Source organism: Alligator mississippiensis, chromosome 4 (assembly GCF_030867095.1).
Source record: "Alligator mississippiensis isolate rAllMis1 chromosome 4, rAllMis1, whole genome shotgun sequence".
Lineage (NCBI taxonomy): Eukaryota > Metazoa > Chordata > Crocodylia > Alligatoridae > Alligator > Alligator mississippiensis.
This window is the reverse complement of record NC_081827.1, coordinates 93517558-93535849: the sequence shown is the minus strand read 5'-3', so window position 1 is coordinate 93535849 and position 18292 is coordinate 93517558. Positions and strand designations below refer to the sequence as shown.

Genomic DNA, 18292 nt, shown 5'->3' with positions numbered 1-18292 from the left:
AACATAGACACAAAGCAGGAATTTGTTCCATTTTATTTTTTGAGCTTTTCAAAACAGGAAGTACAACATTTTTCATCAGACCCACAGTTCCTTAATAACGTGCATGATAGTGATTAAGTAAGAAAAGGTCACTCTTGGAGCAACTGATTTTGGAGACAATTTGGAAAATATTTCATATGTTCTAGCAAATATTTACCAACTTTTCTGGCTCTAAATGCTTTAACAAATTATTTAATTATAATATAAATTATAGTATCATTATAACAACATAATAATTATAAATACCATAATTAATACCTTTATGTTAGCTGCTGTAATCGCTTAGAATGGTGGTGCTCAACCTATCTGACCTTGTGGGCTAGATGAGTGGTGCATGGCCTGTTCCTAGGCTGGATCACCACATAGACTGGTCTGCAGCCCTGATCCAGATGTGCCACTGCAACCTTGCCTGCCAGATCTGACTAAAGTGGCACAGTCTGGCACATGGGGCTATATCATGCACCACCTACGGCACTACACAAATCTGGAAATTTGGCAGCAGGGGAGCAGTGGCAGGATTCCCAGAGCCGTGGCAATTAATGCTTTCACTGCTGAATTTCTGGAACTGTGGGGAACCCCATGAAAAATAATTTCCTTTCTTCCTTCAAGTGATTGTCTGTATGAGTATTCCACTGTGGATGACTCCAAAGCAATGCCTAGGCCATTTGGTGGTAGGCACTCCAGAGTCCTAGGACAATATCAACTGCAGAACTGCAGTTGGACTGCTTTCCCAAACACAAGCATTTTTACACGTGCTGTGGGATGCGGTGCTGGGCACTTTAATTAGTGAGCTGCACTAATTAGCAAGCCGCCATTTTTTCAGTGTGGAGAGGCATGGCGACACTGACATGTGACATGGAACGCTGCGGAAGTGTGTCAATTTCCATGCTCCAGCACAGTCTGTTAATCAAGTCTGCTCCAATGCATTGGATTTCCAGCTCATTGGAGCAGGCTCCACACACATGTATAGGATCCCATATCTTCCAATCTGGAAGCCTCAATAACAGCATAATACTTGGTATGGTGTGAACAGATCTCCATGGGCCAGCCTTGAAGAAAAATGGAATGAATACAGGTCACAAATGCCATAGATCATCGGGGGCCAATCTTTTTGGCATTGTGATACAAATTAGACCTCCAACCTTCCCGAGTGTCACTCTGATCTCCTTTACTGAAACAATCAGCTGCTTCCTGCCCTACTTGCCACCGTACTGCCTGGCCTCTTCCTGATCTGCCACACCCCACATACAGAGGCTGCTCATACCACTTGTGGCAAATGTGCTGCAGGTTTGTCAGCCTGGCCATAGATGAGGTTTGTGCTCTGATAGAGCACATGCTAATTGCTATTGGAATGCCTTTGCAATGTATAGCACACCTTGACACAATCAGAGGTCAACTTAAGTTCCTTGGTTGAGCCTACCTTTGAGCTCTCCACAGTTACAACAAAGACCTGCAGGACAATCTGAAAGATTTTGTTGTTCATATGTGGAAGGCAAGAGACTTCCTAAAGTCCAGAATACAGGAGGCCCACCAGACTTGTAAGGAACAAAATGAGGTCCCCACTGAAGGACAAGGTCTTTCACTAGCAGACACTCCAATACCATGGGGCAGGAAAAGATAAACACACTCTCCCTGAGAGGATGTTGGGCTGAGATGGCTGCAAAGTCTCTCTTGACTGGGCTTAATGATGGGCTATTCTGTTTTAACAGGTAGTCCATGATTGCAAGAAGCCTTCGGTGCAGAGTGCACATAATCCAGCCAGGTTGAAAATCTAATCTATATGGCTTGGTAGGTCTGCCTTTCTTGCTGTTATCTAGTTTAATGTCTCTAACAGGAGAGAGACAGGATTGTTTTACATTCAAGAACCATCCACCATCCATACCACGAAGTGGAAGGAACTAAGGTTTGGGGGAATGCATTGTCATTGGCAATCCCTCAATTAGATGATGATCTCTACCACAGCTGTGCAGCAAGCTACAAGCCTCAGCAGCTGGAGCCGAGCTACAGGCAGGCAAAAGTGACTGCAGACCTGCCTAGAGGGATTGGCTAGCTGATAAAGAAAATTGAATGACCAAAGAAAGTTAAGAAGCTTCCCAGAAGGGAAGCTAGGTGAGGGTGAAGGAGAGAGGAGGTGGGTTGCCTGAAGGACAAGCACCACACCAGGGTTGCCTCTCTCCTGGAGTCTGGGAAAAGACCCAGAGGTTTGGTTTATGGTTGCTGTATACCAGTACTCAATTGGTTACTGTGGACAAGACATGTTTGTTTATTTGAATGAGAAGATTTGGTTTGTGTCCTCTGGAAAGGAGCTCTCCGGGTATGTAATATAGGGACTGGTTTTAATAAGAAAAGGGCTTCTGAGTCCACCTGAGGGAGTGTTGTCACCCTACTACAGGCTCATTGATGGGTCTTGAGATGACTGAAGAGTCCAATCCTTGAGCTACATATCCATCCACAGAACATGCAGGTCTTTCCACAGGGAAAGTAGGTCATAGGCTGAAATTTCTCTTAATTTCCTTCCTGTGCTCTCTTGTCTGCTTCAAGGGCAAGATACTTTACCTCAGGGGCAGGCAATTATTTCGGGCGGAGGGCTGCATACCAGGTTTTGGCAAGCTGTCAAGGGCCGCATGAGTAGCCCCGCCCCTTGACAGGAGCCCTGGTCACCATCTTGTGACAAGAAGTCCCTCCCCCTAACCCCTGACCCTTGCCACCAGAAGTCCCTCCCTTTGCCCCCAGAAGTATTGCTTTCAGGAAAGGGTTTTGCCATCTCAGATCCAGAAAAATACCAAATTATATTCTAAAAAGCAATCATCTACAACATTCATTAATTTGATTTAAAAAAATATTTTTGTCCTGATTTACATGTGTGTTGTGTAGTGTATGCAGAGGTGACTGCACAATAGCTTAAAATGAAGTATTATTCTTGTATATTGTGGGGGCTGGGTATAGGTTTGTGGGTGCTGTGTGTGCATGGGTATGTAGGGTGTGGGTCGGTATGGGGGGAGGGTGGCTGGGGTTTGTGTATGACAGTGCGAGGGGAGGCATAGGTGCATGTGTATGGAGGGATGTGCATGTGGGACTTACCCTATGAACACACATACATGCACTCTGCCCCTGTGCCTACACACACACACTCTCTCTCTGCCCCTTGCCTGCAGACATGCACATACTCTGCCTCTGTGCCTGCCTACACACATGCGCACACACATAGACACCCCTATCAGCACAGTCCCATGCTCTGCGGTCCAGGGATGCAGCCGGGAGACACAGCCACCTGGTACTGGAGCAGGAAAGCAGGGAACTGGCTGGGGGTGGGCTGCTGAAGCCTGCAAGCCTGCTTCAGGGCTCCCCTTGGGTCCTACTGCCCCTGGCTCCAGCCAGCTTTGACAGGGAGCCAGGGCAAATAAATCTTTACTAAATTTTTTAGGGGCTCTGCAGGCTGGATAGAATGGCCTGGTGAGCCAGATTCGGTGTTGGTCAGCAGCCAGCTCCTCGGAGCTCTTGATGGCAGTGCCTATGCAGACATTGTAGCATTTCTTTTGGCTGCTGTGAACTCTCAGGCCATTACTATGCTGGGAGCAGAGCACTTGTTTTGGGAGTTGAAAGTTGGGTGTTTGCATGCTTTGTCTGATCCAGTGAAGTTAGTGCTTGAGGATCGCCAATTCAACGCTGGTAACACTGGCTTCAGCAAGGATATTGGCATTTGTCTGGCAATCTTTCCATTTCATGTGGAGGATTCTTCAGCAGCATCATCGGTGATACCTCTCCATGCTGTGGAGATGGCAACAACAGGTCATCCAGATTTAATATCCATAGAGGAGAGTGGGGATGATAACTGCATTGTACACTTGGAACTTGGTGTCTTTTCAGAGATTGCGATCAATAATAACATGCCAAAGCAATTTCCTCATCAATGAATGCTCTCAGAGAGAGGTGGCTACCAAGGTAAGAGAGGCTCAACTACCTCCAGGGTTTTCCCCTCGACAGTAAATTGAGGTGTATCCTCCCTTTCATAGGTTCATAGATTTTTAGGGTCAGAAGGGACCTATTAGATCATCGAGTCCGACTCCCTGCCCTGGGCAGGAATGAGTGCTGGTGTCAGATGACCCCAGCCAGGTGTCTGTCCAATCTCCTTTTAAATACCTCCAAAGAAGTGGATAGTACCACCTCCCTTGGAAGCTTATTCCATATTTTGGCAACCCACACTGTAAAGAATTTTTTCCTGATGTCCAATCTCAATTTGCTCTCTTCCAGTTTGTGGCCATTATTTGTAGTTACCCTGACAGGCGCCCTGGTAAACATTGTATCCCCTAATTCTTGCTGCCTCCCCCCACCCCGATGAGTTTGTAGGCAGCCAGGAGATCACCTCTCAGCCTCCTCTTGAGGAGGCTGAAGAGGTTCAGTTCTCTCAATGGGTTCACATAGGGTTTTTTCTGTAGGACTTTAAACAGACGAGTGGCCCTCCTCTGAACCCTCTCCAGGCCATCTACATCCCTCCTGAAGTGCGGTGCCCAAAACTGGATGCAGTACTCCAGCTGCAGCCTGACCAGTGCCGCATAGAGGGGAAGTATCACCTCCCTAGACCTGTTTGTGACGTACCTACTTATGCAAGAAAGAGTGTGGTTAGCTTTACTTATTACCTCATCACACTGGTGACTCATGTTCATTTGTCTCAAGCTAATATGTCTTGGATCATTGGTAAGCTCTTGCAGCATCGTCATGTCAGGCATAGAAGGCAAATTGCCTTTGCTGGACTAGAGCCAGCAGGATCAGCATGTAGTAACTTATTTGGATTATGCAACATTCAGTACTGGAGTGGGTAGATTAGTGTATAGCAGACTTCCCTCCTTCAGATGATAAGAAATGTCCAAAGCTGTCTGTATGGCTGCCTGCAAGCAAATCTTGGTGAATGACTGTCCCGCCGCCAAAAAGGCTTCCCTCAAGTCTGGGGGCAGCTTGTCTGTAGACAGCTTTTCACAGACTTTGAAATCAGATTGGGCAGGAGACCTTAACAGCTGCCCACAGGAAAATACAAATTTGCCAGAAAGTATGGCTTTCTCTCTAATATATCCCCCATTTTCTGGCACGGTATCTCTGGGCATGTTCTTGCATTTATTTATTTATTTTTACTGTGTCCACAGCCAACGCTATTAGGAAGGAGGCAGCTGGGTGTGTATATAAGTATTCTATATCTCTGGGAGGTACCACTTATCTTTGGCTATCTTCATTGTGACAGGAGTGGCAGTAACTCTTTCATATACCTCTAGAATGATAATGCTACTCTCTTCATTAATCCTACTGCCCCCCACAAAAATTCTCTAAGGCAGGGGATACTCAGAGGGACTACCATATCATCAAGAGATGAGGAACAGGGGTCAAGGTACCAATGCTTGTGAAACATAAGAGTTGGTAGTAGAACAGCTTCTGAGGCTGAGGACAAACCCTTCAGGTCTTGAGAAAGTCCACTGATTGTCACTGGAGTTTCAGGGGAATTTTGAAGGCAGTGACATGTCAAGACATGATACAGAGGGTCCCCATGCCAATAATGGCTCCAGTTTAAGGTCTGTTGCTAACAGTCCTGACTAGACCAGTGCTGATGTTGAGATGGCCACTTCAGCAAGCATGATTGGTTTCTGTGTGATGAGCAGATCTGCTCATGCCACAGAGGGAGGCAGCATTGTTGGCAGAATGGACACATGACTGATGGGGCCAATGACATTGGACTGGAAATCAGTATAGTCTTAAGTGGTTTTTTGGCTGGCTTGTTGCTGGCATGGTGGAAACTGAGGTTGAAGGCCCAGTGACTTTTCAGTTCTGAGAAAGCTGATGCCCTGGACTGCTGTCCTGTTGTTGAATTGTTGGTGCTGAGGTGTTTCTGAGTTTCACTGGAAACTACTTTTGATTTGTGAATCTCATAAGCAGAATGGTGGAGGGTAGACTCAAGATATTACTTCAAGGACCTCCAACTTGAGGATTCCTTCAGAATTCCCCTTAGTTTTATTCTTACCAGATACAGACTTCTCTGGTATTGCTGCTGGTTGTCATGGCATGTGTACTTTGACTCTCTCCTTGTGGAGGGGTTATGGGTCAGCTTCAGACCCTGAGATCCACAAGCTTTCCAAGTAGACTTGCATTCCTGAAGTCTTGTTTCCCTCTCTTTCTTGGTCACGGAAGTGGAAGATTTCCAGATTAAACATTTCCCTGGGATATGGGAAGTCACTATGTCAATGCCTTTATTATGCCAATGTGGACAGCAACAGCTCTGTCACAAAGAAGATGGAATTTTAGCAGGGGCTATAAAAGGCCATATTGTGCTAAAAAAAGGCTTAGTCTTCTCAGACAAAATAATTTGCTTAAACTAGAGAGCAACTACTTTGTTTACTTTGCTTAAGTCTCTATCTAGAAAGAAAACCTATCAAAAGCTAAGAAAATATTTATGGTAAAAAACCACAATTGAAGACTATGAAAATAATCCATTTCCAGCTAAAGGATGGTTGAGACAAACTGAAACATAGAAGATACGCAGCCATTTTTATGCTCCTAGTGAAAAGCACGTGGAAGAATGGAGCAGTCTGTAGGCATCCACTGTGGACTGTGCATGTGGACAATCACTAGAAGGAAAACTGTTTTAAAGGATAAAGGCTACAATGCATTCTTTCCTTGTATTTCCTTGAAATGGTGGCCTGGGGTCTTGCAGTATAGAACCAACTGCAGTATGAGAGTCAATATAACTACACAAAAAGAGATTGTTGAAGTTATACTGTATCAGCAAAAAATAAAAAGAATTATAGTTTTTGAAATGAGCAAACAAATTACTCCATTCTGAAACATCAAATGCCTTTTGCATTCACATCAGGCATAAAAATGGTGGCAGAAATTAGACTATTTCACTTTATACGTTAGATAAGAGAGCTCCCATGCTGGTATTTGGAATTATTTCATTTTTACATTAGATATTAGCTATAAGGAGAGGTCTAATCCTGTCAATAGAATAATAATAAATATTACATATGTAAAATGTGATCTACACTTAATGATCTTTTAAATATAAATAACACAAAACACTTTAATTACCATACTTATTCAAATCCAAGGCAAAAGTTTCCCCCCTCCCACTAGTGGTCTGGGGGGGGGCAAAACAGGGGCAGTGGACAATGGATGTGGGTCTGGCCTCTCATTGCTTGCTACTCCTTACCTGCCACAACAGTGGGAGGGGATGAATATAAGACAACTGTCTACTAATTAGATTCTATACATGGAGAATTATAACAAATATAATAATCCATGTATAAAATCTGATTATTGGATGGACTGTCATAAATTCAAAGTAGACTTGATATCAGGTAAATATGGTAATTCTTGAAAAGCTGTGTACATATCTGCCATCTAATGTGATAAATGCTGGGTATTATTTATTGTATTTGAGCACCAAATTAAACTGCAAACTGTTTTTCTGCTCATGTTTTTCCCCCCCCCCCCATACTTATAGCTTTTGCTTGAGCCAGAACAAAGTTCACCTCAGAGACATATTTTGCAAAAGCCAATTTAATTAGCCTGAGATGAGCACTTTAAATTGGTATCTGACAAGTGCTGCTCCTTTGCCACAAGTTGTCAAGTATGATTTTTATTAGTTTTACTTTACCTTAGCCCTATAAAGATGCGCATAGTGCCCCTGCAGAGGCTTTGAATGGGTCTTGCTATAAATTAAATAAAGTTACAGATCCCACATTTCAAGCAATAGAATCATTAAATCTTTCATGGTGGAGCACACAGAGAGGGGCAGATAGGGAATGCTTTGCTATGGGCTTTTTCAGCACATTGCATAATCTCATCTCTTCTCCCTGCTCTCGGAATCAGCTGGAAGATACCAGGGAGGTCTTCACTATTCCCCACCCCCCATATAAAGGTGAAAAGTTGGGTAAGGAGGAGGAAAATATTTGGACCTTAATAAAGAGGGCTCTCAGTTGTCACAAGCAGGACAAACTCTTCTGCTTATCCTTTTCTTTGGAGGTGTGAGGACTAAACCATAAGACAGCTAATTAGCACAGTGCTGTGCCTAAGCTCACACAGCTATACTCTGCTAAACCCGAAGTTTGTGTGCTACGATTCTTAAGTTTTGGGGGTCTCTATACAGTTCCACCTTGCATTATTTGATGCCAATCCATTAAAGCATTTAAACACATGCTGTGATGAACTGCTGGTTCAGGAACCTAGAACCTTGATTTGCCACACACAGATAGAGCTTCAAGTTGCCCAGAGGCACTGGAATCGAAAGGATATATCTTCTTGCAAATGTCCCCAAATGCTCCAAGGGTCTGTTTGGTTAACATCTGTGTAATTAGTTGTGCATCTTTAGGGCTTTACGAGTACTGGCAGTAAAGTAGCCTAATTTGCTGATATGTTCATAGTGGTAATAAGAACAACACAGTCCTCTTTGGCTATTCAAGAAATCTGGATGGGTGTACACCAAAACACAGCCCAAGGTAGAAAATTGGAGTTTTCCCCATTCCAGCTGGACCTCTCCCCCACCAGTTTATTCTTTCTTCCAATTCCAACATAGATTTGAAACAAAGGGAAATGCATCTGATCTAAGGGAGCACATTTTAATATTTCCCACTTTATGCTAGAGATAAAGGTCCTTAACTTCTTGGATGCATCTCTCAAGTATAATTAATAAAACAAACCTGGGCCAGGACAGTAAGATTTAATCTCCAAGTATCAAAAGGTCACCTTATAGCAGGTGGAGGATAGAGATAAGGAGGCCATGCTAGGGTCTGCAGAGGGAGGGAGAGATGTTTAAGAAGAGACAGCTAAAAACAAGCAGAAAACCATAACAATAAATCCAGTCCTGGAGTGCAAACTATGTGAACAAGAGAAAAAAAAGTATAATCCAGCTCTTGGGTGCAGTTCTTGCCAAGTAGCTATAATTCTGGGTGAGTGCAAGAGCTGCGATAAGCTCTCAAAAGCAAGCAAATCTGAGATTTGGGTGAGAACAACAAAATGTATAACCTTGAGGGTCATGTTGAGATCACTTCTTGAAGTATCTGTACAGTTTTCCCAACCAAATCCGCTATGTGACTGATTGTAGTATTGTATAAAATTGGGAACAACTATAAGTGACCAAGAAGGGGAAACCATAAGAACAAAACAGAGAGTATTTGTGATCCCTCTTCCACTTAAACAATAAGAGGGAGTTTTAACATCTTTGGGCCTGTTAGGGGTTGCGATACTCCCTCCAATCACACTGAGGACTAGAAACCCAAGACATAAAAAAAACACACTAAAAGGAACACTCCAGCCCTGGCAGGGGGTAGATTATATTACTTGAAAATGGTTTATTTCCTTTTCTAATTTTCTTGACTCTATGAAGGATTAAGGAAGAACAAGATACTTTTCTTTTTGATGGGTCCCTTTCAGCCTTGTGCATCTACTGACAGGAAGTTAGCATTTATCAAGGGTGTACTAAAATTACTTTCAACAGAATAAGGTCAAAGGTATGTACTGAAAGACAAACTAACAAGAATTCTTGGCACCTAATTTTCACAGATCCTTCTCTGAAAACAAGATCTGACAGACTCCAAGAAGAGTACCTAATACTTGTTTCATTTATAGCACAAACTTTAGCAAGTTCTAAACTTTAGGAATGTAAATGGGAAAATATGAGTTAAGATAATGGGCCAAATTTTGCTCTCTGTTACCCTGGTGCAATCTTTCTGAATTTAATGAGATTGAACCAGTGAGCAGAGCTCTGTACCTGATGAGCAATCAAATAATACATTAAATTTCACATTTTTAGTCCATTTAAATTAAGGCAAAAATAAATTATAATAAAGCGGTAGTGCCAAAGCAAACTTAATGAGCCATAAAATACAGTAATGCACGTAAGTAATTAAGCATCTTGGGACCTAAGGACAACTTTGGACAATTTGTCCTCTTAATTCAGAGATACCAACATTCAACGTATCTAATGAAGGGAGAAATGTTTGGAACACTGCACACTATTTCCTCACTGAAAGACATTCAGACCAAAGCAATGATCTTCTCCCATTAAGTCCATGAGCTTTTTTTGCCACTGACTTTAACAGAAGTAAGATAAAACAAAAGAAGTAAGCAGAATAGATTAAATCCTAAACAGGGAATTGGTATTTTTATGAAAATGGTCCTTGAAAGAGAAAAGTAAAAGAAAAAACAGAAAATAAGGATGCTAACTTCAAAATTATTTTTAAATGGAATATATATAGCGATACTAGTTTTAAACACAACAGAATAATATTTAATTGTATTAAGCTTTGTAACAATATAATTTTTTCAGTCTTATGGAAAATCTGAAATCCTTATCGAGCTGATTTTCACAGCACACATCATCAAGGTATACATAAATCTGAATCAAAGTACTGGCACTTTCTAAACACTCATCAGTTTACAATAGCTTATTTATAACATTTTTTGATGTTGGGTTTCTGAGTTCAATCAGATGATAATTTATTGAGGAAGTCATGTTACTGAAGTGTCATATTCTGCCCTCAAATATACATAAGCATAGTTCTGAAAAACAAAGTGGTTGGTTTGACCTTCCCCGTATCTCTGAAGAACACACACATTTGCGATTGTAGATCCTTTAAAAGTAGGCTAGCATTCCATATACCAAAAGTGGTTGTTTTCAAACAAATACGAATTATTAGTATGCAGTTGGTTGAAAACCCCCCACAAGTCTTCTGGCAATTTAGTAAGCATAAATTACTGTCAACCCTTAGCTAAAATTGGTTGTGTGGAAGCCTGAGCACTACAGATGTTTAACCAATGAACAGTTGTCTGACTGCATGACTTTTACACCTTTTCTAACTGCATAACAGGCTCAAATGCTAGTTTAGCACTCAAGAGGCATTATGCATAGAAGACATAAGATTAATAAATCAATGGACATGTTACATTCATCCATATATGTAATTTTGCCTCCACATGCAATTACTAGGCAATTATATTTTCCAATTCACTTACCCACTCCAGATTACCACATATAGGTAAACACAGCCAACTGGAATGTGCTTAGAATAAACTGTTACAACCAGGCAGGTATTCTGTAGCTGGACTGTTTGGATTCCGTATTTCTTTCAATATTATGCCTATTTGATCCAGACTAGCTTTCATAATCATTTCTTTAGCAGCCAAAACGAGACACAAGAGCTACTCAAACATGCCTTTGTTAGTCTGAAAAAACCTACCAGTTTTTCTGCTAAAGAATAAAACAGCATATATCTCTTAAGGTGTGATCCTATAATCGTGTTAAATCATGAGTAACTTTACTCATGTATGTGATCTTAGGGTGGGACTGCCCATGTGAATACCACTTACGGGCTGAAGTGACTGCAGAATCAGGCTTCGTGTTAGGAAATGTATACTAGTGAATACGTTAATGTTACTCAAGTAGTCAGTTCCAGTTAGTAAGCTAGATCTGCATGGCCATATGTGAGGCATCAACTCCTTCTGGTAGTAATATTAAAAACGTTTCTTTTTTCACTCATAAGTGTCAAGATAAGTTCTAGAAAAAGTACTTTAAAATATTTCTAAAGAATTGAGAGTAGATGTAGCACAAAAATTCCTACATGTAGATTTTAGACCTGATGTAGGAAATCATATCTGCATAAATTTAAGATAAAAGGTAGAATGGACTTTCTGTTAAATACCAATGTGATTTCAAGGGCAGTGAAAAATTATGAATAACAGAGACATAAATATAAAAAGAGGTAACTTTAATTCAGTAATCAGTATCTATTATTGTAATTATGGTTGTATATTTACTAACTTACCCTCATCTTTGCACAGGCATCCTGCGTTGATTCTGTGCCTCTTAACTCTTTTACCAGCATAGAACCTAAATACTAAAATAAAAATACATTCAATTTTCTGTAGCTAAAGCAAACAGATCTAGAAAATGTTCTTAAAAATCTGACAAAACCAGAATAGTAACCTAAACATTTTATGATTTTGAAGGTTTTTTACTGTGTACTTCCTACAGAACAAAATTTCAAATGGAGGCTGTACTCACAGTCCACGAAGCAGGAACAGAGAGAGAGAATTTATAAATAGCATATGAAAGTTATAAATAGTTTATGTAGTTTGCTACTTTCTTCAGCTTAAGAAGAAAGCATTACAGGCACTATCTTAAACTGCATCTGATTGTAAGACTGTGCATTTACATTTCCGGCATCCATTTGCAAAAATCCTTTCACAATAAATAATCATAAGGTTGTGGTAGATGATGGCACTGATGCGGAGCTATGTGCACCCAATATTATATATAGATAATTAAAATATGCTGCTTCTAGACCTACAATCATAGAGTGTTTTTAAAGTCTTTAATTCACACCAAAATTCAAACTTGACAATACACGAGGTAAAAGAGCCACACACATTTCAGGATAGACAGTTGTGGAGCACTACACACTGAGGATTGTTACACTGCACTTAACAGCTCAGATTGCAAAGTGTTCCCCTTGCAACTGCATAAATATAATGGAGTTTAATTTTATTCAGAAAGGACTGTAAAATTTAAATCCAAGCATACATGTCATTCTCTGGTGGTTCTGGATCAAGTCTCAGTGAGGGCCGGATTTTGTAGATTGAAGTGAATGGGCATTTTGCTACTGACTTCAATGATGGCAAATTAAAAACATTCAAAATGGAGATATCTTTGAAATAGGTATGTTTAAACAAAAGCAGACAGACTTGCCCAATGCCTTCCTGTATTTTCTTTGCTGTTACTGTGCGCCAGCTGTTGGAGGAATATTGGTCTGAGATGTGCTCTCTTTTCCTACGCTTTAGCTCCTGCTAGAGATGAACCACAATTTGGTCCCTGCTCTTCTGAAAGCAAGGCAAGGCTAGCAATCGTTTGATAGTTGCTCCTAAACTTTACAATGGGTGGGCACAGTGGACAAAATAAAATTTAAAAAAACAACCCTTTTCCCTTGCCCATGTTGACCCCAGTACAGAAGAAAAGGTCAAAGGAGAGAAATGGAAGACCAGTCTCAGCTTCAAGTATAGAGCAGTAACAGCAGGCTAGTAGTTGAGCAAGTATCTCTCTCACCAGTTGAGGGGCAGAAGCAGTGTCAGGCTTAGCCAGCAGGAAAGCAAAGGGGAAAGGCCCAGCTTTCTATCAAGTTCTTGCATTCAAAGAAAGAAGGAGGAAGAATTCTTTGTCCTTGGGTTTTGAGTGTGCAGTGAGAAGGTGTAAGATATCACCAGTACAGCTGGCTAGGTATCATACAAAATAAATGCGACACCCTTCTAAAAAGTGCCACAGCAACTTGGGCTTGCAAAAGCTTTGTTGTCAATACTTCCTGGAGCTGAGGCACTGTGCACATGAAGGATAAGATGAACACAAACAGCAAAACCTTTCCTGAAAAAGCTGCTATGGCATTAGTAAGCATTATATGGAAAATTATGAAAAATATTAGAAAAACTGTGTTTATTGGCTTCTGTCCACTACAAACAGGAAAAGGGACCACTTGGAATTTTATCACCATTTGTAAGATATTTGTCCTAGACAATAGACAGTGTTAATATTTGACAATGCTATGGCTGAGCTCACACGTTGCACCTCTGACCAAGCAAGTTGATTAGCCTGGGGAATATGGTAGGTAAGAGAAATAGGGCTGTCTGGATTTTACTGTTACCCACAGGATTAAGACCATTTTCTGGTGGTGTCATTTCTTAGTTCTGATGACTGCAATGGCTGCAACCCATTTGATAACCAAAATAATATTTCTGATGCTTACACCTTATTGATTAATTTTGTCAATTTTCTGGAGGAGGTGCTTTCATTTCATTAAGATTAACCTACTATAACTGAGAAATGTAAATTTAAGGACAGAGCTATCAAAATGTAACATTAACATGATATGATGTAACCAAAACCAAGGTACTGAATTAACCAACACTTACAAATGCTTTATAATCACATGACTGGAAGATGAGTTTCTCTGGGTGATGTTGCCAGTACTGTACTGGTGTCGATGCTGTGGCTTCATTAGGAGGTCGTAAGGTAATTGAAGGCTCTCCCCAGTCTCCTGTCTGAAAATCATATTTATTCTAAAATGTAACATAAGCTTCAGATAATTTTGCTAAAAATTACCTATCACCATACCCAAATTACACTAGTTGTGATTTGCTATATATGTACTTTACACAACTAAAATATTAAAATACAACTTGTACAGCAGATTTTAATGATTTCGTTTATAATGCAAAAGTCACCCACTATAGACTCCTGCAATACTTGAATCCAGTCTGGGGTTTTTTGTTTTTTAACAATTAAATAAAAAACCCATAAATTATTATTTTTAAATAGTTTCTTGAAAGAGACATTAAAGCAGGAATGCTTGGAAAAAGCCATAAGATCAGAAAAATCCCATTCGTATAAAAATAAGGCTGACATGTTTTGCAAGCTTTTCTATACAGCTAATACATTTGCTATTATCCTAATGTATATAATTAATTGTTAATAATACAGTTTTCATTTTCCCATACTAGCCAAATAATTTAGACCTAGACATGGCTTACTTATTATATATTCTTTAGCATGTAAGGCAAGAAAGCTAAATATGCTTATGCATATCAGTTTACATATTAAAAAGCAAAAATCAATGGTGGAGTATATTTAGTCACAGTAGTGTGCCATTTAACAGGTAATCAAGGACAATTTGTTGCCATCAACAATAATCACACATTCAAGATGGAATGAGTAAAATTCAAAATGCAATTTATTTTTACTTTTAAAACAATAGGTTGTCTTACTTATTTTAAATGTTTTGTCTGTATGAATGCTCTGTGCTGTAAATAAGTGTTACTACTGTTTTATATAAGTTTTTCTCTATATCCTTAAATTCTAATATCCTGAACAGATTGGGTATTATTTATTTACTTTGATCACCTATTGATGTCTGCTATACATATAACAGAGTTTCCCTGTCATATTTAGTCTTTACAGCTCTATGAATGGACCTCAAAAATTCTCCCCTAATTGATTTTTCTCTCTTCCTCCACTCACTCTTTCCTATGATTACTTTTTACTTTGAGTTTTGCTGGTTTTTTTTTCCCCAAAGCTCTCTAGATATTGACTGTCTCTAATATTTTTCTTTCAGTTTGGTTTGGAACTGGCAACAAATTATCAGTTGGTAATTAATATTTAATTTAAATAATAAATAGTAGTATGTAATTCTGTTAAGATTAAAAAATAAAGTTAGGGAAACATTAAGTAACGTCAAGTGTGTCGAAGAGTTAAATCAAAAACAAATTCAGAAGCCTGGCAAACAACAAATTTATCAATTAACTCAGGACAGAATAAACAAAACAAAAACTGTACATCCATTTTCATGTGTTACACAGTAATGAAAGGACACAAATGTGCACAACTCTGCAATGAAAAGCAATAGATAAATCTGAATACATCAATATTACCCTGCCAATGTGATAACTTAAGATGAGTGTACGTACATAACAAAATAAGAAAAAAGTACTTAATGCCGAGCTTATACCGCCTACCTACAGATGACGCAGTGACTTCTGTCTGGCCTATTTAGTGTTGCCTTATACTTTGAAAATGTGGACTATTGAGTACCTAGACAGAAAGCTAGAATGATCTTGTGCAGAGATGAATGGGGTAAACTGTAGTGCTACAGGTCTCAGTTTTGGAAGATAAGCAATTTTGTCAGCAGCTCCAATTATAGCATATTGTGAAATATCTACAGAATATGTATCCTCTAAACTACAGATTTTTAAGAATCTCTCACTGTATTGAATCTGAATGTAGAAACTGGGTTTTGTCAGAGCCATGTCCTCTGCAGAAATGCTGATACAACTAGATTTAAAAAAAAAAAGGGAAAGTTCTGGAGCCTGATTCTCTGAAATCAGTGGGAGGTTTATGACTGATTACAAGGGGAACAGGACTGGACCTTGAAACACTTTACAATACACCTAATTGTTAACCATTCAGGGGTGCCTAGATGAAAGAATACTTGAAATCCTCCTGCTTTTCAAACTTTTTTCAATAGGTGCTCTTAATGAAATAAAAGTCTGATACATACGGGCATACTGCTCTGCAGGACAGAATATCTCATGCACTTAGCAAGAGGATATTACCAGGCCTGATAAAATGATGGAATAAAGAAGACATACAATTAAATCTTTAATCACAGCCCCCTCAACCCCGAAAGGAAGAGAAGTGACACTCGGTAGTGCTCCTAAACTCCTTCATTGCACTAATGAAAAGAGAATTTGCCCCATATGCAGAAGACAGATAATAGAGAGAGACTGAAATGGGTAAAGGAGCAGTAAAATGAATAAATGACTTTATGGTTTGGACTACTTATGCACAGAAGTTATTAAAAGCAAAAGTGATTAAACTTTAAAAGGTATTCTGAAACCAAGGTCTCTGCCTGCCCATGGAGAGAAGTTGTAGCAGATATAATGTCTATTTCTAATAGATTTAGTTTCTATAAGAGTTAGAAAGCCAGAGTCAGGAGGAAATGAGAAATAACACTCAGCTAAAACAATGAACTCAGTATGATACATTTACATAGGGACTGTGCAGTCACCAGTTTTTTATATTCATTAATCTCTTTATTAACAAATACTATCACTTGACTGAAGATTCTATTTCTTTTAAATTAAGACAAAATAGAATGGATAAAATTACTTTATCTGGGACTATAATAGTGGATCTAAGCACAATACATTTGAGAATAGAGGAACAGAGAAATACAAAGCTATTGGGAGTTTTATGATAGTTGGAGTTGAAGATCTGTGCATTTACATCAGCATTTTTTTTGTAGCAGCTAATAAGGAATACTGCAATATTCCACATTGTAAGCATGGATTATTGTTGACCCATGTTTTAAGAAGTCATGTTATGTTTTACAGGGAGTCCCAAGGTGCTCTTTTGTAATTACATAATACATTATGCAAGTCATACATCATATCCAGCTGAAACTATTTTTGGTCTCATTTCCTTTTGATTGTTTCCTCCCAAGTGTCTTATAATTTTAGGGCATGCTATTGCCAGCATTCTCTATCGCTCCTAAAGTCAATGAAAATAATTACCATCTGAAAATATTTATAATGGAAACAAAGATGTGCATGAGTAAAAGAAATCATAACCACTGTCTTTTCTTACTCCATCTATTCCATCCTGATGTTTTCACCTACACCTGTTCCATTATGTTTACAATTAGATTGCAAAAGCATCAGGATAAGACCATGTCTTTTGTCTTATTCTGCAGCATAATACTGCAGACTCCAAGATCGAGAATAGGAATAGAGAGCTCTTCAGTTGAGTCACTCTACATTCAGGTGCTAAAATTCTGCACAGAAATGTAGAGTAATTATAGATGAATCATGTTAGCTGAGAAGTCCAATTAACTCCAGATAGACTGAAGGGGTGGGAACATCTCTCTGGGCAAGAGGAGTTCCTGGAGGGAAATTCAGGGACAGTCAAGCCTGGGGAGGAAGCTTATTTTGAAGAACTTTCAGTTGCCAGTGATGCCAAATTTCAGTAAGTTTGGACATTTACTCATGAGCTGTGTTCTGGGATTTAGGCCCAGCACTCTTTCAGGCACATTAAAAATGTTTGTAAACTCAGACAATGGGCCAAAACATTTCAGTTTAGTTTTTAAACCACATGTGTTCTTTTAAATCTGCTTTTAGTTTTAATACTTTTATTTGGGCACTGAGAAGAAACCAAACAATTACAAACAGTATGTAGAGTTCTACATAATATAGGGCTGGAGTTAATATCTAAGAGGTAAACTGGAGAGGCATGTGATAAATTAATTCATCACAGTATTTTACAGTTTGCCAGATACCTGTGCAATTTATCACATGGTCTTGGGTGCACCAGCTGTGCATAAATCTGTCTTTCCGGTTATTCTAACACTCCAAACCTTCTCCCATCCCTTCCCTCCCAGCAGCTTCAACCAGCCACTGTTGCTTTCCTTTCCTTCCCTCCCACCCATAAAAGTATCTCCCAACAAGAGCTGGGATGACCAAGATCCTGGCCTTTGTCAGCAACAGCTTTTCTGTCTTTGCATATCATAACTTTAAATACCAGCACCTACAATAAGCTTTCTAGTTTTCCAATGAAATGCATTACTGTTGCTTTTAACTCTAGGAAGGACTGAGATAGTTGACATTAAGAGAAGTAACACTCAACAGGTATAGAAAAGCTAATACATCATTTTTAAGAGTTCCTGCATGTATGTGA

General features: G+C 39.5%; 1 protein-coding gene and 1 long non-coding RNA gene across 18 annotated transcripts in view; one reads left to right on the top strand and one right to left on the bottom strand.

Annotated features, from left to right (window-relative positions):
* The window catches only part of ANKS1B (ankyrin repeat and sterile alpha motif domain containing 1B), an 870204-nt gene that overhangs the window by 27623 nt on the left and 824289 nt on the right, over positions 1–18292 (bottom strand). For all 17 annotated transcript variants that reach the window (XM_059726322.1, XM_059726321.1, XM_019480905.2 and 14 more), the window contains 2 exons: positions 13978–14106; positions 11844–11915 (listed from right to left, as the gene is read on the bottom strand). In XM_059726322.1, the coding sequence (XP_059582305.1) occupies positions 11844–11915; positions 13978–14106 (201 nt within the window). The remainder of the gene's footprint in view (positions 1–11843; positions 11916–13977; positions 14107–18292) is intronic.
* Positions 1–18292, top strand: part of LOC132250115 (uncharacterized) — a 77925-nt gene that overhangs the window by 48401 nt on the left and 11232 nt on the right. The gene's annotated exons all lie outside the window — the stretch shown is intronic.